General features: G+C 41.9%; 1 protein-coding gene across 5 annotated transcripts in view; it reads right to left on the bottom strand.

Annotated features, from left to right (window-relative positions):
- Window positions 1-23553, bottom strand: part of LOC127004908 (uncharacterized) — a 105665-nt gene that overhangs the window by 5938 nt on the left and 76174 nt on the right. For 3 of the 5 annotated variants that reach the window (XM_050873136.1, XM_050873137.1, XM_050873139.1), the window contains 10 exons: window positions 21064-21573; window positions 18338-18466; window positions 14372-14507; window positions 11946-12311; window positions 11744-11824; window positions 7175-7317; window positions 6257-6374; window positions 5257-5425; window positions 4425-4652; window positions 530-583 (listed from right to left, as the gene is read on the bottom strand). In XM_050873136.1, coding sequence (XP_050729093.1) covers window positions 530-583; window positions 4425-4652; window positions 5257-5425; window positions 6257-6374; window positions 7175-7317; window positions 11744-11824; window positions 11946-12311; window positions 14372-14507; window positions 18338-18466; window positions 21064-21573 — 1934 coding nt within the window. The remainder of the gene's footprint in view (window positions 1-529; window positions 584-4424; window positions 4653-5256; window positions 5426-6256; window positions 6375-7174; window positions 7318-11743; window positions 11825-11945; window positions 12312-14371; window positions 14508-18337; window positions 18467-21063; window positions 21574-23553) is intronic. The other 2 variants (XM_050873140.1, XM_050873141.1) reach the window with 2 other exon arrangements.

Below are 23553 nucleotides of genomic sequence, written 5' to 3'. Positions count from 1 at the left end.
ACATCCAAAGAAGAGGACAACAACACACTAACTCAAGGGTCTGTACAGCTGGATAACATAACAGTAGAGGTAGTTATCTGAAGACAGCCAAAGAAGAGGACAACAATACACTAACTCAAGGGTCTGTACAGCTGGATAACATAACAGTAGTGGTAGTTATCTCAAGACAGCCAAAGAAGAAGAGAACAACAATGAACTAAGTCAAGGGTCTGTACAACTGGTAGGCCTTTGTAGAGCCACCAGGGGAAGGAGGGACACAAGGGACCTGGTCTGGCACAAGGACACGAGTGACAGGATGCACAAGGAAGTAAACAGCCAAACATGGGATCTGGAAACGATTATCACGAGGCTTTACATCAGCGTCACCCATCCATCTGCTCTCAGGCTGGACGGTGTGAGGTCATTTCAGCGCAGGGAGCGAGCAGCATGCACTGGCGGGACCAACACATAAGCTAAGGGGTCTTGTGAGGGGGTCAGGCAGCACAAGTGGTACAAACAAGGCACTGCAGAGAGGAAACACCCGACATACCTGACTCCACCTCCCGCTTAGTAAGTGCTGGAGAAGGTTCATACAAACAGCAATCTGGAAGAGGATGTTACGTTCTGAACCTCCTCAAAAACTGCCCTCAGCAAGCTCCCGGGGCCGTGAGTCTTCCCCACTTGACTCACGGCTGAGGGCATGTACAGTCAGTGAAAAAAGTTGTATTGAACACCCATGAATCTAACTAAAGGGGGCATACATTTGGGGGCACGTTGCTGCACTCACTCACCACCTATACTCCTGACAGTCTCCCCCAAGCAAACTCCCACACAGCTACCCTATCGCTCTCAAGTATCTTCCAGCAGGGTTTATCAACGAACCCCAGCCATGACTGTGGATTTTCTACCAGAAGACATCACCAAGCTACAGGAATGGAGCAAAAAGTGGCTGCTACAATTTAATGAAGACAAATGTAAAGTCATACACCTTGGGAGGGGATATCCAGCATACCAATACCACATGGGAAACTCCACTATCGACCACAGAGGCAGAGAAAGATCTGGGAGTGTATGTTAACAGGCTACCAGTGAAAGCCAAATCCGTGCCACTCGCAACGGATGGGTTAAACTCTACTCAATCAACTCATGGGTGTTCAATACTTGTTTTCCCGACTGTACATTAAGTGAGCATAGACAAACTGGCTCCCAAAGTCATGCACAAAATAGCCCGCTGTATCCCAAGGTGGAGCAAAGCTGGCAAACAAGAGAACCGTGGGGCTGAGAATGCAAAGAAGGACAGGGGTGAGGTGCAGCGGAAGACCCCCAGCCAATCAGAGCTTTAGCGTGGCGCACCGAGAACATCGACACAGCTCGAAGACTTGCTTTTTCTTAATTTTTTTTTTTCATAGCTGCAACAACATTCCAAGCCCCGGGAACTCAAACTAGTTACTCCCCACACACAGCAAAAAAAAGGTGTTATAGTCCGTTTCACCACTTTAGTGTGAGAAGTATTAAGTGCGGTTTCTTTTCTTTTTTTTTTTTTACTTTTTCTTACTTTTTTGTCGTCTTAAGTGTGAGAAATATTAAGTGCGGCATCTTTACTTTTTCTTACTTTACTTTTTGTCGTCTTAAGTGTGAGAAATATTAAGTGCGGTTTCCTTATTTTTACTTTTTCTTACTTTTTGTCGTCTTAAGTGTGAGAAATATTGAGTTCGTCTCCTTTAATTTAATTTTTACTTACTTTTCTTTACTTTCAATACTATAATCTTTCTAAGTTTGAAGAATGTTGAGAGTGATTCCTTTACCTTTTCTTTCCTTTCCTTTCTTTATTTTTCATCTTAACTTCTTTGCTTTACTTTACTTTCTTTATTTTTCATCTTAACTTCCTTACTTTACTTTTCTTTCTTTATTTTTCATCTTAATTTCCTTACTTTACTTCACTTTTTCTTATTTTTCTTTTTAACTTCTTTACTTTACTTTTCTTTCTTTATTTTTCATCTTAACTTCCTTACTTTACTTTCTTTATTTTTCATCTTAACTTCTTTACTTTACTTTCTTTATTTTTCATCTTAACTCCTTTACTTTACTTTACTTTCTTTATTTTTCATCTTAACTTCCTTACTTCCCTTTACTTTTCTTATTTTTCATCTTAACTTCCTTACTTTACTTTACTTTCTTTATTTTTCATCTTAACTTCCTTACTTCCCTTTACTTTTCTTATTTTTCATCTTAACTTCCTTATTTTACTTTACTTTCTTTATTTTTCATCTTAACTTCTTTACTTTTTCTTTATTTTTCATCTTAACTTCTTTACTTTACTTTACTTTCTTTATTTTTCATCTTAACTTCCTTACTTTACTTTTCTTTATTTTTCATCTTAACTTCTTTACTTTACTTTACTTTCTTTATTTTTCATCTTAACTTCCTTACTTTATTTTACTTTTCTTATTTTTCATCTTAACTTCCTTATTTTACTTTGCTTTCTTTATTTTTCATCTTAACTTCCTTACTTTATTTTACTTTTCTTATTTTTCATCTTAACTTCCTTACTTTATTTTACTTTTTCTTTGTTTTTCATCTTAACTTCCTTACTTTATTTTACTTTTCTTATTTTTCATCTTAACTTCCTTATTTTACTTTGCTTTCTTTATTTTTCATCTTAACTTCCTTACTTTATTTTACTTTTCTTAACTTCCTTACTTTATTTTACTTTTTCTTTGTTTTTCATCTTAACTTCCTTACTTTATTTTACTTTTTCTTAATTTTTCATCTTAACTTCCTTACTTTATTTTTCATCTTAACTTCTTTCCTTTCTTTTCTTTATTTTTCATCTTAACTTCCTTACTTTACTTTCCTATCTCTACTCTTCATCTTAACTTCTTTGCTTTACTTTATTTTCTTCACTCTTCATCTTCTTAAGTATAGTAAATATTAAGCACAACTCCTTCACTTTCTTTCATTACTTAACATTCTCTCCTCTTCCTCCTCTTCACTATCCACACTTAAAACAACACTCACAGGCCTTCCAGCACCCCTCCACAAAACACACCAAATCCGCAACACTACGCTTATGAAACACACGACAAAACCAGGTGCAACTCCCGACAAACCAATCGCAAAAACACCCAAGTCACCCCATGAACTTTAGCGACCTTGGCATTTATGTGTGTTTTTATATTATTATTATTAGGAGCAATGACAAGCGATTCTGGATAATACTCCGCCCCGTTAGCGACCAGTGCCTAGAACAAAGGGGTGTGTTGTCGACCATTCCAGGGCTTACACACACACACACACACACACACACACACACATGCACATTTGATAAGGCTTTTGTAGAGGCTGTGTGGTGGTAGTATTTCCATGGGGGGTAGTTTTATGAGCCTAGTGTTAGTTTGATAAGGTTTTGGTAGAGGTTGTGGTGTTAGTATTTCCATGGTGGGGTAGTTTTATGAGCCTAGTGATAGTTTGATGAAGCTTTCATAGAGGTTGTTGTTATGTGTGTTGTATTATGTGTAATGTTGTGTGTAGGGGTTGTAGTTTTATGAGCCTGGTGATAGTTTGATAAGGCTTTGATAGAGGTTGTTGTGTTAGTATTTCCATGGGGGATAGTTTTATGAGCCTGGTGATAGTTTGATAACGCTTTGGTAGAGGTTGTTGTGTTAGTATTTCCATGAGGGTAGTTTTATGAGCCTGGTGATAGTTTGATAAGGCTTTGGTAGAGGTTGTGTGGTGGTAGTATTTCCACGGGGGGTAGTTTTATGAGCCTGGTGATAGTTTGATAAGGCTTTGGTAGAGATTGTTGTGTTAGTATTTCCATGGTGGGTAGTTAGTTTTATGAGCCTGGTGATAGTTTGATAAGGCTTTGATAGAGGTTGTGGTGTTAGTATTTCCATGGGGGTAGTTTTATGAGCCTGGTGATAGTTTGATAAGCCTTTGATAGAGGTTGTTTTGTTAGTATTTCCATGGTGGGTATTTTTTATGAGCCTGATGATAGTTTGATAAGGCTTTGATAGAGGTTGTGGTGTTAGTATTTCCATGGTGGGTATTTCTCTTTTTCTTTTAATACTGGTGGTCAAAGTCTAGTCAGAATATGTAACAGATGTTTTTTTTCCTTTCTTTTCTTCTTTGTTTTTCTTACTTTCCTTTTTCTTCTTTTTCTTTTCCTTTTCTTTTATTTTATTTACCTTTTTACCGTTTATTTATTTTATTTATTCATTTATTATTATTATTTTATCTTCCTTTCCTTTTTCTTTTCCTTTTTTTCTTTTTCCTTTTCTTTATATTATATACTTTTTTACCATTTATATTATCTATTTATTTATGTTATTTATTAATTTATTATTATTATTTTTATTTTATTTATTTAATTATTTATTTATTATTATTATTTTTTGCTGTGTGTGTGCGAGGGAGCAGCCAAACCAACGAGAGCCGCCACCCACCTGAGTCCTGCGAGGGTTTCCGGGCGCTGAAGTTGTACCCGCGCATCGGCAGACCCTCGCACTCCGTCAGCTGCAGGAGGGGGGGCAGGGGGGTCAGGGTGCCGGATATGGTCTTGATAGGAATGGGCGGACACCCCTTGTTGAGGAGCTGGGCAGCGAGCGCCTCCTGCTGCAGCTGTTGATCCTCGCTGTCCCGCTGACGTAGGGATGAGAAGTCCAGGACACTCCCTGCCACGTGATGAAGTAAAGTTAATGTTACATAATACAAAACAACTTGGCAGCACTTTTTATTAGCTGTAGAAGAAAAAGAAAACTGCAAACTTATGGTCCAATTTACAGACTAAACATGAAGCCAGATAACCATTAAGGGAGAGAGGAGATGAAGAGGAGAGTGAAAAGAGATAAACTAGGAACATGAAAGAAAAAAAAAATTGGCAAGAGAAGCTTTAACCCCTTGACTGCGGATTTCCTACAAGAAGACATCACCAAGCTACAGGAATGGAGCAAAAAGTGGCTGCTACAATTCAATGAAGAAAAATGTAAAGTCCTGCACCTTGGGAGAGGGTATCCAGCACACCAATACCACATGGGAAGCACTCCACTATCCACCAAAGAGGCAGAGAAAGACCTGGGACTATATGTTACCAGGCTACCAGTGAAGGCCAAATCCGAGCCAATCACAGCGGACGGGTTAAAGGGAGAAATAAAAAGCTTGTTGGGAGAGACTAAGAAAGGAAGAGAAAGCAAGATAGCACTCTGACATGTGTAAGAGAGAGGATTAGGGAGAGAGAAAAAGGGAGAGTGGAAGAGGAAGCAAGGAAGACATACTGACCTGTGTTGGAGTTAAGTGTGGAGGCGTGTCTGTGGCAGCTCCTCCTCCGCGCCCGGCTGCTGCCCGGACACACACAGGCCAGCACCTCCTTCCTGATGCTGCGGTTGTAGAGGCCGTAGATGATGGGGTAGAAGACGCTGGCGGTGAACAGCAGCAGCGTCGACGTGACCTGAGGAAAAAGGGCGGTTTTCTTTTCTTTTTTCTTTTTGAACAGTAAAGGAAGCAGCTCAAGGGTAAATTAAATGAGAAAAAAAGCCCACTGATCACTACCCCTGTGTAAGAAAGTATAGATGAGTGGCCAAAAGAGGGTTGACCAAATGGAGCGACTGACACGGACTAGCTGAATGGGAGGCAGTGTGACTTTTTTCTTTATTTTTACATTAATGGAAGCAGCTCAAGGGCAAAAATAAATGAAAACAAAAAAAGTGCACTATCTGATTATTATTTATTTATAACTTAAACTTAAATGACTGAATGGGAGGGTGAGTGACTCTTATTTTATACAGTAAAGGAAACAGGGAACACAAGGGCAAAAATAAATAAAAACAATAAAGCCCACTAACAAAAAAAGCCTGTAAAAATTTATTGTAGCCTTACTGTATTTATTCATCTATTCAATTTGTTTATTCACTTATTTATTTTCATTTACCGCACTACTTTTATTTCACATACTTCAGCTATTATTTAACTTTTTATTTCCCTGAGCTTCAGTTAACTTGAGGGAGCATAACTTGAGGGAGAGAGAGCAAGTAAGAAAGAAAGAAAAGGAAGTAAAGAAAAAGAAAGAAAAAGAAGTAAAGAAAAAGAAAAGAAAGAAAAAGTAAAGAAAAAAAATGAAGTAAAGAAAAAGAAAGAAAAAAATAAAAAGAAAAAAAGAAGTAAAGAAAAAGAAAAAGAAAGAAAAGAAGTAAAGAAAAAAAATGAAGTAAAGAAAAAGAAAAAAGAAAAAGAAAGAAAAAGAAAAAAGAAAACGAGAAAAAAAGTACTCATGGTGGCTTACCGTGACCCAGTGGGGGATGAGGTGGGTGTGTTTGGGCCCCAGGATCGCCTCCACCACCGCCAGGGCTGTGTAGGGCGCCCAGGTGAAGACATGCGTGCCCACCACCACACACACCGTCCTGCAGAGAGATGCCTTTACTCTCTTGTCTTCTGAACCTCACCTTCTCTTCCTAACCCAAACACAGAATCAATCTCTCCTCCTCTAAACCTCACCTTCTTTTCTCTCCTCCTCTAAACCTCACCTTCTCTTCCTAACTAAAACAGAATGAATCTCTCCTCCTCTAAATCTCACCTTTTCTCTCCTCTAAACCTCACCTTCTCTTCCTAACTAAAACATGGTATCAATCTCTCCTCCTTTAAACCTCATCTTCTCTTCCTAACCAAGACTCAGAATCAATCTCTCCTCCTCTAAACCTCACCTTCTCTTCCTAACTAAAACATGGTATCAATCTCTCCTCCTTTAAGCCTCACCTTTTCTTCCTAACCAAAGCACAGGGTTACTCTCTCCTCCTCTAAACCTCACCTTCTCTTCCTAACCAAAGCACAGGGTTACTCTCTCCTCCTCTAAACCTCACCTTCTCTTCCTAACCAAAGCACAGGGTTACTCTCTCTTCCTCTAAACCTCATCTTCTCTTCCTAGCCCAAATACAGGATTAATCTCTCTTCCTCTAAACCTCACCTTCTCTTCCTAACTAAAACATGGAATCAATCTCTTCTCTAAATCTCACTTTTTCTTCCTAACCCAAACAAAGGAAAAAAGCACTAAAGTAAGAATTAGGTTGTCGATTTTAAGAGACTAACTTTTACTTACTTTTATTTTTACATACTTCAACTTTTTTTCAGTTTTTCTAACTTCAAAAGAGTATAATAACATAGCTTGAGAGAGGGAAAAAGAAAGAGAAAAAGAAAGCTCTCCCACCTGAAGCCCTTGGCCGGCGATGCTTCCCAGCTCCATGACGGCTTACGGCCCACCAGACTCAGCTTCTTCCTGATGGTGGACGGCCGCATGGAGATGTTGCTCTGGGCCCGGCGGAGACACGGCCGCACCATCTGGGACTGTTGCTGCAGCCCCAAGAGAAAAACGGTTAGTCAGGAAGCTCTCTCGGGTGTGTGTGTGACTCTCAAGATGCAGCAAAATATATATGTTTCTTTAGCTTCAAAACATTCATGGTAATAATGATGTTTGAAGTGCAGCGAAAGAGCATCAGTACAAGTGTGGCATAATGCTTACATACACACAAAATAAATCATCAAATCAAAGTGCAGTTGAGTATATAGAAAGGTCATACATAACTAATCTTCAAAATGCAGAGTATAGATACATCATGAACATACAATATTAATCTTGCAAATGCAGTTGAGTAGTATATGTATAATGGTCTTTGTTATGCAGCCAAATCCATAACAAGTTGATGGATGCAGTGAAATTTACAGATCTCAAACCAGCACAAGCACAGCAATGTATAGCTTCCATCAATAGGGCAGCGAGCAATACTACACTCGCTACTGTGCAAGGAAGTACGTCTCTGCGATCTTTAATGAAGCTACTACAGTCACTAGGCAGAGTAAATCAAACACAGCTACAGACATAACTACAACTTTCACTAAGGCATTGCAGGGACAGCTGGAGCACTTGCAGGAATGATACATGATTAGGGGGACTATCAGGATCCATATTCTTAAACATTTCACCTCCCAAGCACATACATTAACAAGGCTCGTATAGGGGTTTAGGGCATTTACAGGGGTAGCTTTATGGCCCTGGTGGTAGTCTGACCCTTCTTCTGCACCATGACCCTAAAGAAACACTCATGAGGCCACGATTAATCCCATTTTTGGCCTTTGGAAGTTGTTGATGTGTGGGGTGGAAGTGTCCGAGCATACCGACACAGTTCTTTATGGTTATGGGAACGCTACAACTATGACACTACAATACAATGAGCTTTTTTAATGTTTATGATGTTACAGGCAGACATATATTTTTTTTGTTCCTTTTAATAGGCTTTCCTTGTTACTAGAATGAAAATTATGATGCATACTCCAAAAGATTTATTAGTTTCTTTATCTGACAAGAAACTCAACTCCTTCCTTCCTACCCCATACTGTTGTGGACCATATTCTCAAACATTTCCGGGAGCTCACACTCACAGTTTGTAAGGCTTTCATAGAGGTTGTTGTTGTGGGTATTTCCATGGTGGGTAGTTTGATGAGCCTATTGATAGTTTGGCAAGGCTTTCATAGAGGTTGTTGTGTTAGTATTTCCGTGGGCAGTTTTATGAGCCTGGTGATAGTTTGGCAAGGCTTTGGTAGAGGTAGTGTCAGCATTTCCATAGGTAGTTTTATGAGCCTATTGATGGTTTGACAAGGCTTTGGAAGAGATTGTTGTGGTGGGTAGTTCCATGGGTAGTTTTATGAGTTTAGTGATAAGTTTGACAAGGCTTTGGTAGAGGTTATGTTAGTATTTCCATGGGTAGTTTTATGAGTCTAGTGATAGTTTGACAAGGCTTTGGTAGAGGTTGTTGTGGTGGTATTTCCTTGGGTAGTTTTATGAGCCCAGTGACAGTTTGACAAGGCTTTCGTAGAGGTTGTGTTACTATTTCCATGGGTAGGTTTATGAGCCTAATGATAGTTTGACAAGGCTTCTGCACCATGAATGTGAGAACAACCCATGAGAATCTAACTAACCTCCTTTGTGGCCTTGGGAAACAGTTGCTGTGTGAGCCGAAAGCATCTATGAAAGTGCCTGTGTATCCGAGTGTCACAACCTTAACCCAAAACAAGGTGGAGGACATCCGCATAAGACACACAGGGAGGCGCCCACTACACTACCATAAAAAGGGGGATATTTCACGCCTCAAAAAACACACATGAAGGCATCCATCTATTGATATTCATAAGAGGCGCGGCACGTCAAGCAAGTATAAATTTCTCCGACAAAAGTGGCTGCAATGATCCTGTTGCTGGGAAGGCTTATAAGGGGAGAAAACCCAAGTGGAACGGTAAAACAATTCTGCGCGCTAAAAATGTGTGGTGATGTGATGGCCGGGTTCCTTATATGGCACCAGCAAGCAGCAAGTTCAGGGTAGTATTAAAAAGGGTGATCACAGGGCTGACTTAGACTACAATATACTTCGTTTTTTTGCCCCTATGTGTTTCAGCAACCCTTAAAATCATATCACATTGCATTAGTTTTTTTTTTTTTATTATTATTATTACATTATTTCAGGGAAGGAATAAAAACCATCAATCTCATGGTTACCTTTGACTACAATATACTTAATTTTTTTGTTCATATGTTTAAGCAAGTGTTAAATTAAATTTTATATCATATTGCATTAGTTTATTTGTATTACTTATCATTTTATTACATTATTTCAGGGAAGGAAGAAAAATCATCAATCTCATGGCTATCTTTGACTACAATATCCTTCATTTTTTTGTTCATATGTTTCAGCAAGTGTTAAATTTATATCATATTGCATTAGTTTATTTGTATGACTTATCATTTTATTATATTATTTCAGGGAAGGAGTAAAAATCATCTATCACAGTTGCCTTACACTACAATATACTTCGTTTTTTTGCCCCTATGTGTTTCAGTAACCCTTAAAATCATATCACTTTGCATCAGTTTATTTAGTTTATTTTTTTTCTATTACATTATTTCAGGGAAGGAGCAAAAATCATCAATCTCATGGCTGCCTTACACTACAATATACTTCATTTTTTTATCCCTATGTGTTTCAGCAACCCTTAAAATCATATCACTTTGCATCAGTTTATTTAGCTTATTATTTTTCTATTACATTATTTCAGGGAAGGAGTGAAAAATCATCTATCACAGCTGCCTTAGACTACAATATACTTCGTTTTTTTGCCCCTATGTGTTTCAGTAACCCTTAAAATCATATCACTTTGCATCAATTTATTTAGCTTATTATTTTTCTATTACATTATTTCAGGGAAGGAGTAAAAATCATCTATCATGGCTGCCTTACACTACAATATACTTCGTTTTTTTGCCCGTATGTGTTTCAGCAACCCTTAAAATCATATCACTTTGCATCAGTTTATTTAGCTTATTATTTTTCTATTACATTATTTCAGGGGAGGAGTAAAAATCATATACCATGGTTGCATTACACGATCCCTTGTTACTCTGACCCAAATTATGAGCTGTTGTTAACCCGGTAGCAGCGACGGGCCAAATTTGTGGCTTTACCTAATACCAAATTTCTGCCATGCATAAACTGATCACATATGCGTTGATATATATTATGAAATGGTTTGCGTGAGTGATGATTCTTTCTCATTATTTTGCTTGGAGGGGCCTTTAACCTAACCTAACCTAACAAACATGACCCCCGAAGCTACCGGGTTAATGTTTATGGTGTAACAAGTAGCCAGATGATTTTTTTTTTCTGTTCCTTTAATAGCCTTTCCTTGTTAATAAGATGAAAAATTATAATACCCAAAAAGGTGTTATTTCTTCATTATTAATAATGGTGAAATTTCCTGACCATCATCGACACTGCAACCCCATTAGCCAGACTTTGTGAGGTGTAGAATTTCTCCCCAATCACCTTCTCATCTTCCTCATTATCATATTGCTCGACTTGCCACATGAGACAAGAATGGACCATGACCGGATTTTCTCTTCTTTTCATTTAACATCCTTATTTTCCCTTACTATTTTTCTACTATTTATTTTGGACTGCTAGTGAAGTGATTAAATTTTTCTCTTACTTTCCACAGGGGTCTAACTATTTTACTATCTATTTTGAGATGCTGGTGGTATGATTAACCCGGTAGTTGCGGGGATCATGTTTCTTAATGGTCCCTCTAAGCGAGAAAAATGAGAAAAATCATCACTCACGCAAACCATTTCATAATATGTATATATCAACGCATTTGTGATCAGTTTCTGCATCATCTATTTGGGGGGTTTATATCATGGCAAAAATTTGGCCCGTCGCTGGTTTACGGTCAAGCCGCAAATTTGGCCCGTCGCTGCTACCAGGTTAATGTTTCTCCTACTTTCTACGAGTGTCTTAATATAGCTTTTTTTTATTTGCATTCAGTTCTTCTTCATCATTCACACTGAAAAGCAATGTAATCACAGGCCTTCCATTCTCCGGCATATTAGGTGAGAACACAATGACACGAAGGACAAGACCAATGCAACGATACAGACAAAACACAACAAAAACACGAGCAAGTCACAAGAACCATGCAAATAAGGGACAAAACTGCTGCAATAAAAACAGAAACAGGAAAAAAAATTCACAACAGCAACACTAACAAGACGGATGGAGCATGCAACAAGAAAAACAAAACACAAAACAACCACAGCAGCAACACAAACAAGACAAGTGAACCATGCAACAAGGACACAAGATTCACAACATCAAACAACCACAACATCAACATCATCACAAGCTGCTGAGTGCCGGCCACCCACTAGCTCACCGCCACCTCCTCGACTCACTTGACTGAACGACAGCGAGCGACCACACTCCGCCAACCTCCTTTTGGGCGCTAAAGTGGCCCCGCTGGTACCCTCGCTGACCTGGAAGGAGTGGCACACCCTCACCACCTGTACCACACACAAACACACACACAGACACACACACATAGGAATGCACCCCCACATCCCGACACACACACACACATATCACCCGGTCACTCACCTTATTCACCCCATTCATGCTGCGGCTTCGGCTTGGCACTATCGAGCCTTTGGGGACCTCAAGGCCGGATACCGTCAATGTTGGCACTGGTAGGAGGGGCGGACCAGGACCAGGAACACCCCCAGCGCCTCTATGCCCCAAGTCCGGCCCTCTGCCATTCCCGACATGTCCATTCATCCTCGAAACCCCAAGCTCTTGCGGGAGAGATTGGGACATTGCGTTTCCATGCGGGACCTCCAGAGTAGTACTGAGGGGTGTCTGGCTGGGCTCAACACACACGGAGGAGGGGTCTGGAGTGACGTTTGAGCCCCTGCTGGAGCCTAAAACGGTGCCAACGTGGATCCGTCGACATTTGTTTCTTGCGACCTGAGTGAGGAGAATTTGGGGGTAGTTATAATGACTGTGTGGTGAGGAGGGGGTGGGTGGGGGGGTGGGCTATGTGTGTGTGTGTGTGGAGGGGTGTGGGGGAGGTTGTGTATGTGTGTGTGTGTGGGGGGGGGGGGGGGGGCAATGTGTGTGAGGGATTAATTTGTTTGGATTAGGAAGAGAAGGTGAGGTTTACAGGAGACAAGGGAGCAGTTAGGAAGAGAAGGTGAGGTTTAGAGGAGAAGAGATCGTAATTAGGAGGAGAAGGTGAGGTTTAGAGGAGAAGAGATCGTAATTAGAAAGAGAAGGTGAGGTTTAGAGGAGAAGAGATCGTAATTAGAAAGAGAAGGTGAGGTTTAGAGGAGAAGAGATTGTAATTAGAAGGAGAAGGTGAGGTTTAGAGGAGAAGAGATAAATTAGGAAGAGAAGGTGAGGTTAAGAGGAGAAGAGATTGTAATTAGAAAGAAAAGGTGAGGTTTAGAGGAGAAGAGATTGTAATTAGAAAGAGAAGGTGAGGTTTAGAGGAGAAGAGATTGTAATTAGAAAGAAAAGGTGAGGTTTAGAGGAGAAGAGATCGTAATTAGAAAGAGAAGGTGAGGTTTAGAGGAGAGATTGTAATTAGAAAGAGAAGGTGAGGTTTAGAGGAGAAGAGATCGTAATTAGAAAGAGAAGGTGAGGTTAAGAGGAGAAGAGATCGTAATTAGGAAGAGAAGGTGAGGTTTAGAGGAGAAGAGATTGTAATTAGAAAGAGAAGGTGAGGTTTAGAGGAGAAGAGATTGTAATTAGAAAGAGAAGGTGAGGTTAAGAGGAGAAGAGATCGTAATTAGGAAGAGAAGGTGAGGTTTAGAGGAGAGATTGTAATTAGAAAGAGAAGGTGAGGTTTAGAGGAGAAGAGATCGTAATTAGAAAGAGAAGGTGAGGTTAAGAGGAGAAGAGATCGTAATTAGAAAGAGAAGGTGAGGTTTAGAGGATTCCTTTCCCATCCCTTCCCATCATCTTCCTTTACATCTCTGCCCCTCCCAATCTCTTCTTTGACCTTCCCTTCGTTCCCTGTCCTTCCCATCACCTTCCCCTCTTCCTCCTTCTTCCCCTTCCTCCCACACTCCTTCTCGACGAATTAGGAAGAGAAGGTGAGGTTAAGAGGCATGGTAGGTATACATAACTAAGCATGGTAGGTGTATAGTTAGAAATGTTAGGTTTATACTTATCAATGCATTCTCCCTTCCTCCCTTCCTCTCTCTCTCTCTCCCTGCCCAGTACCACTTAACATAGGCTCTCCTCTTCCTCCTCCTCCACACTTGAGAAGGCTAACACAATAACTCCTGTCTCTCCACCATCCACTTGCTTGCTCTTCCACCTCTCTCCACTTCCATCTTCTTCACATCCACTATCTACCCTTTCTTCATCTCTACTTTCCTTCCTATCTTCTACTCTTTCCTATCACACTTTCTTCTTTAGTTCCAGCTCCCATCCTTTCCTCTCTATCTACTTTTTCTCTCTACTTTCCTTCCTATCTTCTACTCTTTCCTCTCACACTTCCTTCTTCACTTCCAGCTCCCATCCCTTCCTCTCTATCTCCCCTTTCTTTATCTCTGCCTTCCTTCCTATCTTCTTCCACTCTTTCTTATCACACTTTCTTCTTCACTTCCACCTCCCATCCTTTTCTTTCTATCTCCCCTTTCTTCATCTCTGCCTTCCTATCTTCTTCCACTCTTTCTTATCACACTTCCTTCTTCACGCTTATTCCTTCTCCCTCCTACCTTCTTTATCCATCATTTTCTCATTATTCTTATTCCCCCTTTTCCCCTTCCTCCCAACCTCTTCCTCAACCTTCCCTTCGTTCTCTGCCCTTCACATCACCTTCCCCCATCTTCCTCCGCCTTCCCCTTCCTCCCACCATCTTCCTCGACCTTCCCATCACCTTCCCCTTCCTTCCAACCTTTTCCTCAACCTTCCCTTCGTTCTCTGCCCTTCCCATCACCTTCCTCCGCCTTTCCCTTCCTCCTGCCCTCTTCCCCGACCTTCCCTTCCTTCCCATCACCTTCCCCTTCCTCACCCACCTGCAGGATGAAGTGGTAGCAGACGAGCATGATGATGATGGGCACGATGAAGACGCTCACCACCCAGACGCCGGTGTAGGTGGGCGAGGAGTCCCAAGCCACGCCGCACCGACCCTCAGGACCGTGGTGCTCGTACCTGACGAAGGCGCAGAAGGGGACGTGAACGGAGAGCTTGCGAGGAAGAAGAGAATGAGAGAGGAAGGGGGAGTGAACGGAGAGCTTGCAAGAGGAAAGAGAATGATAGATAGATTGATAGAGAGAGAGAGAGAGAGAGAGAGAGAGAGAGAGAGAGAGAGAGAGAGAGAGAATATGAGACAGGGAAGTTTGATCAGGGTAAGATATATAGATACTGTAGGCAGATAAGGGAAGGGAGGGAGATAATAGATGAATGGGGTGAGATGGAATAAGAAGAAAGGAAAATGAGATAGGAAGGCGCAGAAGGGGTGTGAAAGAAGAAAAACCTTATAGATATAGGATGAGAAAATGAGGTAGGGTGGAACTTCTACATTGAAAGATAGATAGATTGAGAATTGAGATAGATATAACAGTGAAATGGGATAGGGAAGAAAATGAGATAAGAATGACAAAGAGAAAGGAACGGTTATTGATAAGGGAAAGAAATAGATAGACAGATAGAAAGGTAGATTGAAAGATAACGATAAATAGATAGATATAATAGTGCAATGGGATAAGGAAAAAAATGAAATAAGAATGACAAAGGGAAAGAAAGGGTTGATTAATGATAAGGGAAAGAAATAGATAGACAGATAGAAAGGTAGATTGAGAGATAACAACAAATAGATAGATATAAAGATGGGATGAGAAAGAAAATGAGATAAAGATGACAAAGGGAAAGAAAGGGTTACTGATAAGGGAAAGAAATAGATAGACAGATAGAGAAAGGTAGATTGAAAGAACGATAAATAGATAGATAGACTGAGATGGGATGAGAAAGAAAATGAGATAAGGATGACAAAGGGAGAGAAAGGGTTAATGATAAGGGAAAGAAATGGATACAGATAGAAAGATAGATTGAAAGATAACAACAAATAAATAGATATAGAGATGGGATGAGAAAGAAGAGAATGTGATAAAAAAAGATGGAAAAAGAAAAGGATAAGAGTTTGTATGAAGAAAGAGGAACATAGAAGGATATAGATTGAGAGATGTAGACAGATGGAGTGAGTGAGATAGGGTAATAAAGAGGATAATGAGATAATTAAAAGGATGTAAATGATAATGAGAGAAAAAACGAGGCTGTCAGATTAGAAAAGGGGGCATAAAAGGGAAGGGTAATGACGAACAGGTGAAACAGGAATAGAACAGGAAGTGGGATAAATTAAAAGATATGTGAGAAGAAAGGGAAGAGAAATAATGGGTAATAACAACAAGAACAGATAATAACTTAGGACGAAAGGTTACAGGAGACGAACTAAAGAAATTAAAGGAGGAGATGAGAAATGAATAATCAGAAAAAAAAGGAAAAATGAATGAAGGAAAGAGATAAAGAAAGACGGAATTATAGAGAAGGAAGAAGAAAGGAATTAAAGGAAAGGAGGAATTAAGGAATGATCAATTTTTATAAGGTACACACACACACACACACACACACACACACACACACACACACACACACACATCAACATAAACACAAACTAAGAAAAACAAACACCAGCCTTCACAATTATTACGCAAACAAGAGGAGGGAGAAGAGGAGGAAGAGGAGGAGGAGAGGGTTATAAGGAGTCTGATCCCCTCTTCCCCCCCAAACAGTGGAATCCAATCCTTTCAGTGCCTCAAGAACGTTGTTAATTAATCCCCTTCTAATCCTAATCCCCTTCCCTCTGACACATTCTGGAACTCCCCACTCCCCAGCCCTTCCCCTTCCCTTTCCCTTTCGCCCCAGCCCTTCCCCTTCCTCCACAACCCTTCCCCTTCCTCCTCCTCCTCTCAAATCCTTCCTTCCCCCTCCCCATCCTCCCAATTCCTCCCCTTCCCCTTCCTTCCCAATCCCTCCCCTTCCTCCCCACCCTTCCCCCTTCTCCCCAAAACAAAACAAAAAAAGATACCCAGAACCCTCATTTGGCTAAGGGGAGGGGAGGGGGTGAGGGGAAGGGATGGGGAAGAGGGTAACGATGATGGGGGGGACAGAAGGGAATAGGGAAGGGTGCGTAGCTAACTATAACCTTGCCCATCCCGGGAGCGAAGGCGTGGCAGTGATGGGGAAGGGGGGAGAAGGGGAGGGAAGGGTGTAAGTGATGGGGCAAGGTATAGGATGGTAAGGTAAGGAATGGGGAAGGAGATATAGAAGGAAGATGAAGGAAGGGAAGGGAGAAGGGGAGAGAAGAATAAGGAGTGATGGGACGAGGGAAGGGAAGGGGGAGAAAAAGGAGAGGGAAGAAAGGGAGAAGAGGAGAAAAGTGATGGGTGAGGAAGGGAAGGAATGGGAAAGAAAAGGAGAGGGAAGAAAGGGAGAAGGGGAGAGGAGTGATGGGACGAAGGAAGGGAAGGGAAGGAATGGGACAGAAAAGGGAGGGGGAAGAAACGGAGAAGGGGAGAGAAGTGATGGGGTAAGGAAGGGAAGAAATGGGGAAGATAAGGAGAGGGAAGGTGCAGGAAGGGAAGGCATGATATGGAAAAGGAAGGGAAGGAAAAGGAATGGAAAAGAGAATGAAGGGGAATAGAAAAGGAAGTTGGAGAAGGGAGAAGGTGGGAGAAGGATAAGGAAGGGAAATGGAAAAATGGAAGTAAATGTGAGGAATGGAAGAGAAGGGAGAAGAAAAGAAAAAGAGAGGATGGAAGAGAAGGGAGAAAAAAATAATGAAAGGGAGGATGGAAGAGAAGGGAGAAGAAAATAATGAAAGGAAGAAAATAGAAGGAAAGGAAGAAGAACAGAAGGGAAGGGTAGGGGAATGGGCTGCAACTGATTGATCTCCCCCATCTACGGCGAGAAGGAAGGGCGTAGCGGGGCACTGATAGGTAAAGGGGGAAGGACAGTCGACGATGCAGGAAGGGAAAACAGAAGACAGAAATGATGCAGACGAGGAATCAGCATCTAAAAATAAGGGAATTGAAGGAAAAGAGAAGATAGGGAAAAAAAGTTAAAGGAAAAAAACCCATCCAAAATGAAACCGAGCTAGAGAGAGAAAAATAAAGAAGGGAAGATGATTGCAGTACAAAAGGAAGAGGGAAGAAGAAGGGAGAGGGAAGAAGAAACATGGAAATGCAGGCAAAAGAAAGCCTATTGGCTCATTACGAGGTTGCCCGCTTGGGTGATTTAATCTGCTCGACAGCCACTTAGGGTATGAGGAGCAAATGAAAGCACCTCGATATTGAGGAGCAGATGAAAGCCCCTCGTTATTCAGTTTACTCCCGACGCAGCGAAATGACGGTCGATTCTATATTTGAAGGAGTTGATGGTATTCGCATTTACTACTTCTGAGGGAAGATTGTTCCAGTGGCGGATGACTCGGTTTGAAAAGAAACTCCTTCCGATGTCTGTGTTACATCGACTCGACTGAATGGGTAAACCGTTATTTCTAGTTCTTGAGTTGGTTTGCAGTTCAAAGAATTGGGAGTAATCTACGTTATTGAACTTTTTCAGGTACTTGAAGACTTGAATGGGGAAGGTATGATACTGAAAAGGAAGGGAAGCGAGAGGCATGGGAAAGAGGAAGGAACAGGAATGGGAAAGATAGAAAGAAGGGAAGGATAGGAGAGGGAAGGGAAGGAAATGGAAGCAAGAACAGATGGGAAGGGATGGGGAAGAAAAGGAGAAAGATACACGATAGAAGAAGAGAAGGGAGAGGAGAAGGAAAAGAAGGAAGGAAAGGAAAACGAGAGAACAAGAAATGGAAGGCAAAACAAACACATTAAAGCACTAATTAACAACCACAAACACAATCACAACCAGAGGAACAGTACTCAGCTGGACCACAACATCTAAAGCGGGAGAGAAAGACCTACCTCGCCAGACCTAGGAGGGGGAGCAGAGCGGTGACAGCAGCCTGGATCCAGCACCACCCGAGGAGCACAAGACACCTGTTACCTGTCACCATCACGCCGTAGACCATGGGGCGCACGATAGCCAGATACCTGTAGGGGGTGGTGAGCTGATGGTGGTGAGCTGGTGATGATTGGTGGTGGTGGGGAGGTTATAGTGGTGGTGGTATGGTGAGGAAGTGGTGTGAAGGTGGTGTTTAAGTGGTGGTGGTGATGAGATAGTGGTGATGAAATAGTGATGTAGTGGTGATGACGAGAGTATAGAAAGAAAACAAATGGTGGTGAAAGTCTAGCTAGCTTAATCGCGGTGGTGGTGGTGGTGATGATGGTGGTGGTGGTGGTGAGTGTGCCTGCTCGTGGGTGTGGTGGTGGTGGTGACGGTGTTAAAATGGTGATGAATGTGGTGAGTGTGTGGTGTTAGAGCAGGGGTTCCCGACCTTTTTGTTCCTCTGTACCCCTTGGGCATTTTTATAGGTTCCCGTGTACCCCTAAAAAAAAAAAACTAAATTGTAATATTTTTATGTTATTTTATAATGAAATCTTTATGTGTAGACTGATGATATAAATTAAATAATAGTTTGCTTACTAAAATGAGAAAAAAAAATGACATTGTGCAATTTGAATGCAGATTACAACACCATGTATTGTACAGTAGTGGTTATTCTCTCGGACCCAACGTACCCCCTGAAAAGTGCAAATATACCACTGGGGGTACATGTACCCCAGGTTGGGAACCCCTGTGTTAGAGGATGTTGGTTTGTCTAGTGGTGATGATGGTGGTGGTGGTGGTATTGAAGGTATGTGGGTGTGGTGTTGTTGCTGGTGGTGAAGGTGGTGGAGGTGGTGATGATCGATAACTAGTCACCTTCAGGAAGAGGAGGTAAAGGTGTGTGTGTGTGTGTGTGTGTGTGTAGGAGGCGAATGACTAGACAGGTAAACACACACACACACACGTACACACACACACACACACACACACACACACACACATGAATGAAATTAGATGCATATAAAGATAAATGAGAGATGAAATAATTGATAATATAAAAAAAAGAATGAATGAAGTTAATATACGTGTACATGAACATCTAAACCGAAGGAAAAAGAAAGTGAGGAAGGAAGAGAAAGGGAAGGTAGAAGAAAGGAAAGTAGGAAACACACACACACACACACACACCAAGCGTTCACCTGCCCCACCTGTTGAAGCTAGAAGTGACCTTGCCTTGCCTTGCCCGCCTTGCCCCTACCTCGTACCCTCCTCCCCCCCCCCATTCCCTGACCACTCCCTCATTACTTAAACGGTACATTCTCTCTCTCTCTCTCTCTCTCTCTCTCTCTCTCTCTCTCTCTCTCTCTCTCTCTCTCTCTCTCTTCCTTCATCATCGTTTCTCTCTCTCTCTCTCTCTCTCTCTCTCTCTCTTCCTTCCTTCCTTTTCATCATCGTTTCTCTCTCTTTCTCTCTCTCTCTTCTTTTCCTCTCCTCTCTCTCTCTCTCTCTCTCTTCTCTCTTCCTTTCATCATCGTTTTCTTTTTTCTCTCTCTCTCTCTCTCTCTCTCTCCCCGTCTCTCGTCAAACACTAACTTATCACTATTATTACGTTATTATCAAGTTATTTCACATGATACTTAAACCGAAAACAACTTATACTAATCACCATAACCTAACACACAACAAAAACCCAATTAAAACCTCGTAAACCAATATCATAACCCAAAAGACCCTAGACTAAAGCGTTTGAAAATATCCACCACCACCACCTTTTATTTTTTTCACCCTACACGTATCAAAGAAAACCAGTCCCCGTACAGCCATAACTCACCCAGACGACCCTGAACTGAAAATTACCCTCCCTTACCTACCCAGAAGCGCCCAGGCAGGTAGGAAAGATGCACAGGGAAGTAAAATAAGACACGGAGAGGGAGAGAGAGAGAGAGGGAGAGGGAGAGAGAGAGGGAGGGGCGGCAGGGCAGGGCGGGGCGGAGTGGAGAGGGAGGGACAGCAGGCGAAGATATTTTTTTGCACACAATCTTTTTTTTTTTTATCTTTTTGTTATTTTTTGTGCGTCTGGGTGCTGGGTGTTGGCTTGGCTGGCTCTCCACACACACACACACACACACACACACAGGAACGTCCCTTTCACTCTTTGATGTACGTCTGTGTGCGTTCGTGTGTGCGTGAGAGATTGACAGAAAAAAAAAAACTAGCCTAGTCTTGCATCATAATTACGTTCTCCTTTTACAGTAGTCCATTGAGGCGAAAAGGAGAACGTTGCCCTCTCTCTCTCTCTCTCTGACCTTTAACTATTACCAAAGACATCAATTATCAACATTTATCTACTATCGTAATTTGAGTACGATAATAAAAGAAAAAGAGATGAAGAAAAAAGAGAAAAAGGAAGAGGCAAAGGAAGAAGAAGAGGAGGAAGGGGAGGAAAAGGAGGAGGAGGAGGAGGAGAAAAAAAAGGAATGGAAGAAGAAGGAAGAGGAAATAAAAACGAATGAGAACCAGAAATAAAAAGAAAGAGGAAAGAGAAGGAAGGGGAGACTCGACATTTATATATGTAACCATCTATCTATCTATCTATCTATCTAACTATCTGTCTATCCATCTATCTAACTATCTGTCTACCCATCTATCTAACTATCTATCTACCTATCTACCTGTCTGTCTTCCTATCTATCTTCCTTACCTGTCCAGTGCAATGATGGCTACAGTGATGGCGGAGGCAGCCGTGACCAGGTTAGCGAGGAACGCCGCTCCCTGACACAGCGCCGCCGACCCACCACCACCACCACCTCCTCCTTCATCCCCTCCGTCAGGCCCTTCCCAGCCATGCTCAGTTCCTCCAATCGACGGGGAAGTCTCCTCCTGCGACGTATTGCTCTTCTTCTCATCCCCCGTCCATGGCCCGTGATGCTTCTGTTCCGCTCCTTTGCTTCGAAACCCGCGCGAGTCTCCATGGTGATCCGCAACGCCATCTAGCGCCAAGCTCCGCCGCACGAGTTTCAAAATATCAACGCTAACTTCTGTGGTGTTATGTGCCAAAGAGTCGTTCTGTGGGGCGGTTAGGACTGGGATGGAGGTGTTTAGGGCTGACTGGTGTGGTTGTACAGGCGGGCCCAGCACTACAGACGCCACCAAGGCCGGCAGCACTACCAGCGTCAGCAGGAGGTTGCTCGCAGTGAGACTCAGCACCAGTCTGGAAGGAGTAAACAAGGCGGAGTGTGAGTGACGGCGTGGGCGGAAGGGGAGGACAGGGAAGGCGAGGAAGATGATGATGGTTGGAGTTTTGAGGGTGAGGAAGGACACGGAAGGGATAAAAGGAGAATAAAATGAATGACTATATAAGGAAAGAACAGTAGAGGAGGACAGGGAAGGCGAGGAAGATGATGATGGTTGGAGTTTTGAGGATTGAGGAAGGACACGGAAGGGATAAAAGGAGATGAAGGAGGAGGAGGAGGAGATTGAGGAAGAAGGGGGAAGGAAAGAGAAGGAAAAATATTAGAAAAAGAAAAGATGGGAGTGAAGGGAGTGTGAAAGGACACAGAAGGAAGAGAAGGAGAGGAAAGGAAGAATAAAAGCTGAGTAGAAGGAGGAGGAAGAGGAGGAGGAAGAGGACGAAAGAGGAAGCAGGGAGGAAAGAAAAAAGAAGATAGGGAGAGTATGAAAAATGATAATGGAAGGAGTTAAGGAGGTGAGAAAGAACAGAGATAATAAAAGGACGAAGAGGGGGAGGAGGAAGAGGAGGAAGGTGACGAAAGAGAGAACCAAATGAGGGAAGAGAAGAGAAACGAGAAGAGGGGAAAAGGAGAAAGAAAAGGAGAGAGGGAGAAGACGAGGAAAATGACAGGAGACGAAAGCGGAAGAGGAGGAAGATGATGATGATACAAAGAAGGAAGAAAATGATGAAAGAGTAATAACGAAAAAAAAAATGGAGGAAGGAAGGAGGAAAAAGGAAGGAAAAGGAGGAAGAAGAGAAGGAGGAGGAAGGAAGGAGGAAAGGTAGAATGGAAAAAACAAGGAAAAGGGAAATAAAAAAACAAATAAAAACCAGGAAAAGGAAAAGAAAGAGGAACGAGAGAACAGTGATAAGGAAGAGAAGAAGAGAAAACTGATAAAAGAGAACCAGGTAAAGAGGACAATGAGGAAGAGGAAGAGGAAGAGGAAATAAGGAGAAGAGGGAAACGGACAAAAAGAGGAGCCACAGGTCTTCCTCCTCCTCCTCCTCCTCCTCGTTATCCACTTAACTATACTACCTCCTCCGCAGTCAGGCCGAAAGAAGGGAAAGGAAGAAAAAAGAAGACAAAGAGAGAGAAGAGAGAACGTAAGGAAGAAGAGGAGGAGGAAGAAGAATAAAAAGAAGACGAGGAGGAGGAGGAGGATGAAGAAGAAAAAGAAGAGGAGATGGATGAAGAAGAAGAAGAGGAGGAGGAGGATGAAGAAGAAGAAAAAGAAGAGGAAGAGGAGGAAGAGGGAACGTAAGGAAGAAGAACAAGAAGAGGAGGAGGAGGAAGAGGGCACGGACGAAGAAGAAAAAGAAGCAGAAGAAGAAAAGGAAGAAGATTATGATGATGAAAAAGAAGAAAATAAAGAAGAGGAGGAGGAGGAGGATAAAGATGAAGAAGAGGAAGAAGAAGAACGATAAGAAGATGGAAAATAAAGAAAAAATGCCTAAAATAAAATAGACAATAATAATAATAATAATAATAATAATAATAATAATAAATACCGAAAACGAAACAAGAAAAAGACGAAAAAAAAAACCCAATCGCAATAAAACAACAACAAAACAAACAAACAAACAAACAAAGACCACCAAAGGAGGAGGAGAAGAAGAAGAAGAAGAAGAAGAAGAAGAACTCATAAACACAGATCTTCCTATACAACCTTATTTCCTCCTCCTCCTCCTCCTCTTCCTCCTTCTCCACACACCCAATGACCGAACACACACACACACACACACACACAGAAGGCATAGGGTGACGCTGCCGCCGCCTCCTCCTCCTCCTCCTCCTCCTCTTCCCTCAGCGGCACGTGCGATATCAGGTTACATAAAAAAGGCGACACCCAAAGCAAGAGGAGGAGGCGGAGGAGGAGGAGGAGGAGGAGGAGGATGAGAAGGAGGAGGAGGAGGAAAGAAGGTGTAAGGGGATAAGGAAGATGAAAGAAGGTGCGCAAG

The sequence above is a fragment of the Eriocheir sinensis genome, chromosome 29 (genome assembly GCF_024679095.1).
Source record: "Eriocheir sinensis breed Jianghai 21 chromosome 29, ASM2467909v1, whole genome shotgun sequence".
NCBI classification, from domain to species: Eukaryota; Metazoa; Arthropoda; class Malacostraca; order Decapoda; family Varunidae; genus Eriocheir; species Eriocheir sinensis.
Note: the sequence above shows the minus strand (reverse complement) of the source record. Positions and strands in the feature narration are given on the sequence as shown.